At 55.1% G+C, this 7,100-nt stretch overlaps 1 protein-coding gene across 3 annotated transcripts in view; it reads right to left on the reverse strand.

Annotated features, from left to right (window-relative positions):
* Window positions 1-234: 234 nt before the first annotated feature.
* NXN (nucleoredoxin) overlaps window positions 235-7,100 on the reverse strand; it is a 203,168-nt gene continuing 196,302 nt past the window's right edge. For 2 of the 3 annotated variants that reach the window (XM_017865022.1, XM_017865110.1), the window contains exon 8: window positions 4,978-5,322. In XM_017865022.1, the coding sequence (XP_017720511.1) occupies window positions 5,182-5,322 (141 nt within the window). In that variant the 3' untranslated portion in view covers window positions 4,978-5,181. Of the gene's footprint in view, window positions 2,140-4,977; window positions 5,323-7,100 lie in introns of those variants that run through there. The other variant, XM_017865182.1, reaches the window with a different exon arrangement.

The following is a 7,100-nucleotide window of genomic DNA, read 5'->3' on the forward strand; positions in this document are numbered from 1 at the left end:
CAAACCAGGAGAGACGGTGACCAGGGCTCCAGGAGGGACCTGCCTCTGCCACTGTCACCCAAATGAGCTTCCTGGCTGCTGGAAACCAGGAAGATGCGACGGATGCTACATCCTGGGGGTCTCAGAACTCCTGGGACACAGCTCCCAGCTACCAGGTGTCCTCCGCTGCCCACCCCGATAGACCACAGCACAAAAGACTTTTGTTATTAAGGACAGCAAAGGCCCAGCGGTGGGTAAGGTCCAGAGATACCTGCTTTATTTCCTACTGGGTGATCGCATTTCAGACGGTAACGTCACATGACGTCTAATCGCCAACTCGCGGTACGCCTCTGAACTACAAATCAACAATCCAATTCAGCAAGGAACAACGGTGTCAACAGCTCATGACGGGGTGGGGACTGGGTTTTCCACGTCAGTGGTCTTGGTTGGCAGAGTGCTGAGTGGGGCCAAGGGTAAGGCCCAGGGTGGTTTAAAGTCCCTGACACCTGAGTGAACGAGGCTAAAAGGCTCGGCCGAAGCCGTCCGTCCCCAATCCTGAGAACAGAGTTTGTTTCTCTTTCGGTGGTCAAGTCAGCCCAAGTAAGAGGCCAACAACCTACCTGGGCCTAGCAAAGGCGATACAAGGTCCACTCGTGGCTGATACGCCCTCCACCCTCGGGCACAGCTCCTTCTGCTGGTGCTTAGGAAAAGGCAAGGCTTCTGGTAATTTCTCATCTTTGTAGTTCTGCTTTGAAAAGGGGCCCAGGTGCGGTGGCTCACGCCTGTAATCCCAGCACGTTGGGAGGCCGAGGCGGGTGGATCACCTGAGGTCAGGAGTTCGAGACCAGCCTGGCCAACATGGTGAAAACCTGTCTCTACTAAAAATACAGAAATTAGCCAGGTCCAGTGGTGCTCGCCTGTGAATCCAGGTACTCCAGAGGCTGAGGCAGGAGAATCACTTGAACCTTGGGGGCGGAGGTTGCAGTGAGCCAAGATCATGCCACTGCACTCCAGCCTGGGCAAGAGAGCAAGACTCCATCTCCAAAAAAAAAAAAAAGAAAAAAGGCAATGGCAGGGGTGATCAAATATGGGCGTGGGCACCTCAGCAGAGATCGGGGCCTCAGGCACAGAGCTGGGTGGAGTCAGAGGTCTCTGCTGGTTCAGACATGCTCCTCCTAGGACTCAGGGCTAAGTTTTTTGGGAAGATGCCCAAAGAGAAGGATTCATTATCAGAATTTCAAGATGGTGGGAGCTCTTTGTATGAGCAGGCAGAGACTTCAAGGTCAAGGAAGAAAAGAATGAGGAGCTCTCATCAGGAGGCTGGCGCTCCATAAAAATCAGCCGTTACTATACGAACCATTACCTTAGCTACATTTTTTTTCTCACCCAAAAAACCTCCACAAGCTTCCTTTTGCATTTGGAGATCCCCTGCCCGAGAATACACAAGTGGGCTGCTTTTCTCTCAGACTGAGAAAGACTGTCGCTTAGAAAAGGATGTTCTCACCGCAGCTCTAAGCTGAGGTCCACTGAGGCTCAGGCCCTTTCTCAGCTCTGCCTCCACACAGGTGTCCCCCAGTGGTTCCCCTCTGGCCGTCCGGGGCTCTGTGTGTGCCGATGCCCGAGTCCCAGCCCGAGCAGGAGCCACTGGCCCTCCACGCTCACTCTGCCCTGGAACACCCTGGCAAATCCTTCACCAAAAGCAAGTGACTTTGCAAGAGTGATGCAGCCCCCACTCTGGCCAGGCCATGACCCCAGCCATCCCACGCCCCCAAACACGGTGGATTCTGCCGCTGCTGGATTCCGCACCCCAGGGTGCTGGCTGAGGAGTTTAATGCAGAAACAAGGCACCACAGAGAGGTTGGACACTTGGGTGGTGTGGTTCGGGGCACGCTGGGTAAGTCCGAGGGCGGAGGGAAGGAGGGGGAGGAGGAGGAGAAGGCTGAGTTTTAAATAACGTCTCAGGAGGCCGGAGCCACGCTAGATGGGCTCCGGTTTGAGCTTCTCTGCTAGGAAGTCATTCACAAAGGCCTCCACGATGGCGGGGGTGATCTCCTCCACGTCCATCACGTACTTGGCCCGGGCTGACATGTCCAGGATGGTGAGCAAAGGGGCCGCCTCAGGCAGGTTGGTGTAATCTCGCAGGGAGTCAGTCATGTCATCCTGAAGTCGTCAGGAGGGAGAGAAAACCAAGATGGTTTAAAGAAAGGAGAGGGAGAGTCCCCTGGGCCCAGTCTCCCCAGGTGTGGTAGCTCCAGGGGCTCCCAGCACGGGAATGGGAAGCAGGGAACCCTGCCCTGCCTTCGGGAGGAATGGGCTGCTTTGTAAAATTCTCTCGTGGCACTCGCCCCCCGAAACCACTAGGTAAGTCATCTATATTTAATCATTTATGTATTTATTAGCATAAACACCATTTTCACACGTCCTCAGCATTTTAGAAATGTCACGTCCTTTTTGTGTTTTCAAGATGAAGTCTTCCTCTGTCACCCAGGCTGGAGTGCAATGGCACGATCTCAGCTCACTGCAACCTCCGCTTCCTGGGTTTAAGCGATTCTCCTGTCTCGGCCTCCTCAGTAGCTGGGACTACAGGTGCCCATCACCACACCCAGCTAATTTTTTACATTTTTAGTAGAGATGGGGTTTCACCATGTTGGCCGGGCTGGTCTCGAACTCCTAACCTCAGGTGATCCGCCCACCTCGGCCTCCCAAAGTGCTGGGATTACAGGCGTGAGCCACCGCGCCCGGCCTAGAAATGTCATAGCCTCCAACTGTTTATTCTTGTAACCAACTGTCAATGATTCGCGGCCCCATTGTGGGTTATCTGAGGCCAATCTGGACTTCAGCTCTGGAATGTTTTTAAACAGAGACAGCTCACTCTGCTCCCACCGCCCGCCCCCGCCCCGTGGTTTCAGGCAGAACAGGATGCACAGCCAGCCAGTTCAGAAGACAGGGCTACTTAAGCCCTGTGGAAGCTGACACTGCCTTACTACTTATCTGAGAAGGAAGCTGATACTTGATCCTACATTCCCAGCAGCTGTCCTGGTGAAGTTCCCTAATATCAGATACAGCCTCACGCAGATACCAAGGGAAACACAAAACCAAAGACAAGGAGGAACGATTTGTAAGGGAGCTACTTTTTTTGGGGGGGCGGGGAGCTAGAGTCTCTTTCTGTCGCCCCAGCTGGAGTGCAATGAGGCAATCATAGCTTACTGCNGGTCAAACCAGGAGAGACGGTGACCAGGGCTCCAGGAGGGACCTGCCTCTGCCACTGTCACCCAAATGAGCTTCCTGGCTGCTGGAAACCAGGAAGATGCGACGGATGCTACATCCTGGGGTCTCAGAACTCCTGGGACACAGCTCCCAGCTACCAGGTGTCCTCCGCTGCCCACCCCGATAGACCACAGCACAAAAGACTTTTGTTATTAAGGACAGCAAAGGCCCAGCGGTGGGTAAGGTCCAGAGATACCTGCTTTATTTCCTACTGGGTGATCGCATTTCAGACGGTAACGTCACATGACGTCTAATCGCCAACTCGCGGTACGCCTCTGAACTACAAATCAACAATCCAATTCAGCAAGGAACAACGGTGTCAACAGCTCATGACGGGGTGGGGACTGGGTTTTCCACGTCAGTGGTCTTGGTTGGCAGAGTGCTGAGTGGGGCCAAGGGTAAGGCCCAGGGTGGTTTAAAGTCCCTGACACCTGAGTGAACGAGGCTAAAAGGCTCGGCCGAAGCCGTCCGTCCCCAATCCTGAGAACAGAGTTTGTTTCTCTTTCGGTGGTCAAGTCAGCCCAAGTAAGAGGCCAACAACCTACCTGGGCCTAGCAAAGGCGATACAAGGTCCACTCGTGGCTGATACGCCCTCCACCCTCGGGCACAGCTCCTTCTGCTGGTGCTTAGGAAAAGGCAAGGCTTCTGGTAATTTCTCATCTTTGTAGTTCTGCTTTGAAAAGGGGCCCAGGTGCGGTGGCTCACGCCTGTAATCCCAGCACGTTGGGAGGCCGAGGCGGGTGGATCACCTGAGGTCAGGAGTTCGAGACCAGCCTGGCCAACATGGTGAAAACCTGTCTCTACTAAAATACAGAAATTAGCCAGGTCCAGTGGTGCTCGCCTGTGAATCCAGGTACTCCAGAGGCTGAGGCAGGAGAATCACTTGAACCTTGGGGCGGAGGTTGCAGTGAGCCAAGATCATGCCACTGCACTCCAGCCTGGGCAAGAGAGCAAGACTCCATCTCCAAAAAAAAAAAAAGAAAAAAGGCAATGGCAGGGGTGATCAAATATGGGCGTGGGCACCTCAGCAGAGATCGGGGCCTCAGGCACAGAGCTGGGTGGAGTCAGAGGTCTCTGCTGGTTCAGACATGCTCCTCCTAGGACTCAGGGCTAAGTTTTTTGGGAAGATGCCCAAAGAGAAGGATTCATTATCAGAATTTCAAGATGGTGGGAGCTCTTTGTATGAGCAGGCAGAGACTTCAAGGTCAAGGAAGAAAAGAATGAGGAGCTCTCATCAGGAGGCTGGCGCTCCATAAAATCAGCCGTTACTATACGAACCATTACCTTAGCTACATTTTTTTTCTCACCCAAAAAACCTCCACAAGCTTCCTTTTGCATTTGGAGATCCCCTGCCCGAGAATACACAAGTGGGCTGCTTTTCTCTCAGACTGAGAAAGACTGTCGCTTAGAAAAGGATGTTCTCACCGCAGCTCTAAGCTGAGGTCCACTGAGGCTCAGGCCCTTTCTCAGCTCTGCCTCCACACAGGTGTCCCCAGTGGTTCCCCTCTGGCCGTCCGGGGCTCTGTGTGTGCCGATGCCCGAGTCCCAGCCCGAGCAGGAGCCACTGGCCCTCCACGCTCACTCTGCCCTGGAACACCCTGGCAAATCCTTCACCAAAAGCAAGTGACTTTGCAAGAGTGATGCAGCCCCACTCTGGCCAGGCCATGACCCCAGCCATCCCACGCCCCAAACACGGTGGATTCTGCCGCTGCTGGATTCCGCACCCCAGGGTGCTGGCTGAGGAGTTTAATGCAGAAACAAGGCACCACAGAGAGGTTGGACACTTGGGTGGTGTGGTTCGGGGCACGCTGGGTAAGTCCGAGGGCGGAGGGAAGGAGGGGAGGAGGAGGAGAAGGCTGAGTTTTAAATAACGTCTCAGGAGGCCGGAGCCACGCTAGATGGGCTCCGGTTTGAGCTTCTCTGCTAGGAAGTCATTCACAAAGGCCTCCACGATGGCGGGGTGATCTCCTCCACGTCCATCACGTACTTGGCCCGGGCTGACATGTCCAGGATGGTGAGCAAAGGGGCCGCCTCAGGCAGGTTGGTGTAATCTCGCAGGGAGTCAGTCATGTCATCCTGAAGTCGTCAGGAGGGAGAGAAAACCAAGATGGTTTAAAGAAAGGAGAGGGAGAGTCCCCTGGGCCCAGTCTCCCCAGGTGTGGTAGCTCCAGGGGCTCCCAGCACGGGAATGGGAAGCAGGGAACCCTGCCCTGCCTTCGGGAGGAATGGGCTGCTTTGTAAAATTCTCTCGTGGCACTCGCCCCCCGAAACCACTAGGTAAGTCATCTATATTTAATCATTTATGTATTTATTAGCATAAACACCATTTTCACACGTCCTCAGCATTTTAGAAATGTCACGTCCTTTTGTGTTTTCAAGATGAAGTCTTCCTCTGTCACCCAGGCTGGAGTGCAATGGCACGATCTCAGCTCACTGCAACCTCCGCTTCCTGGGTTTAAGCGATTCTCCTGTCTCGGCCTCCTCAGTAGCTGGGACTACAGGTGCCCATCACCACACCCAGCTAATTTTTTACATTTTAGTAGAGATGGGGTTTCACCATGTTGGCCGGGCTGGTCTCGAACTCCTAACCTCAGGTGATCCGCCCACCTCGGCCTCCCAAAGTGCTGGGATTACAGGCGTGAGCCACCGCGCCCGGCCTAGAAATGTCATAGCCTCCAACTGTTTATTCTTGTAACCAACTGTCAATGATTCGCGGCCCCATTGTGGGTTATCTGAGGCCAATCTGGACTTCAGCTCTGGAATGTTTTAAACAGAGACAGCTCACTCTGCTCCCACCGCCCGCCCCGCCCCGTGGTTTCAGGCAGAACAGGATGCACAGCCAGCCAGTTCAGAAGACAGGGCTACTTAAGCCCTGTGGAAGCTGACACTGCCTTACTACTTATCTGAGAAGGAAGCTGATACTTGATCCTACATTCCCAGCAGCTGTCCTGGTGAAGTTCCCTAATATCAGATACAGCCTCACGCAGATACCAAGGGAAACACAAAACCAAAGACAAGGAGGAACGATTTGTAAGGGAGCTACTTTTTTTGGGGGGGCGGGGAGCTAGAGTCTCTTTCTGTCGCCCCAGCTGGAGTGCAATGAGGCAATCATAGCTTACTGCAGCCTCCATCTCCTGGGCTCAAGCGATCCTCCCTCCTCAGCCTCCTGAGTAGCTGAGACTCCAAGCAGGCAGCGCCATGCCGGGCTAATTTGTATATATTTTTGGAGACACAAAGCCCAGCCCAGCCAGGCGGGAGCCAGCAAACAGCCTCGGAGGAACCCCTGGTCCACTCCGAACCTCGCCTCCCTCCCCTGTGAAACAGGACGGGGACTGTGTCCCAGCCAGAGAGCCAGGAGCCAAGGTGACAGCCCAGGTGAAATACGCGGCCCCGGGCCTGGTGTACAGAAAACCTGCAGATGCTCCTTCCTGGCCTGACACCTCTCAAGGCCGCCCCCGCCGGTGCCCGGCCCTGGCAGTGCTGCAGCCATCTTTTCTCAGAGTCATTCTGCAGGGCTCAGAGCTCCCGCGTGTGGTGCAGCCTCCGGGGCTGGGCTTGGTGTGCAGTGGCTGCGGCCGCCGCGAGGCAGGGCCTGCGAGCCTCTTTGTTCCCCTCCACCCCCGGGGCTGAGCAGGTGACTGGAGCCGCCTGGGAGGGACCCAGGGGCTGGGCAGGGCCAGCTGCTGAGGAGGTGATGAATGGGTGGTGCAGGGTGTCTGGCTGCCGCTGCCTCCTCCGTGCCTCTCCTGGGATCCGAACACAGCGTGGAATCAGCACAGGGCTCTGACCAACCGGAGGTACAGATGGGTGGGCAGAGGGCAGGGGGTGAGGGCGGCCTCCAAAAGTGTCTGTCG

This window comes from Rhinopithecus bieti, unplaced genomic scaffold (genome assembly GCF_001698545.2).
Source record: "Rhinopithecus bieti isolate Rb0 unplaced genomic scaffold, ASM169854v2 scaffold_22, whole genome shotgun sequence".
In the NCBI taxonomy this organism is placed as follows: Eukaryota; Metazoa; Chordata; class Mammalia; order Primates; family Cercopithecidae; genus Rhinopithecus; species Rhinopithecus bieti.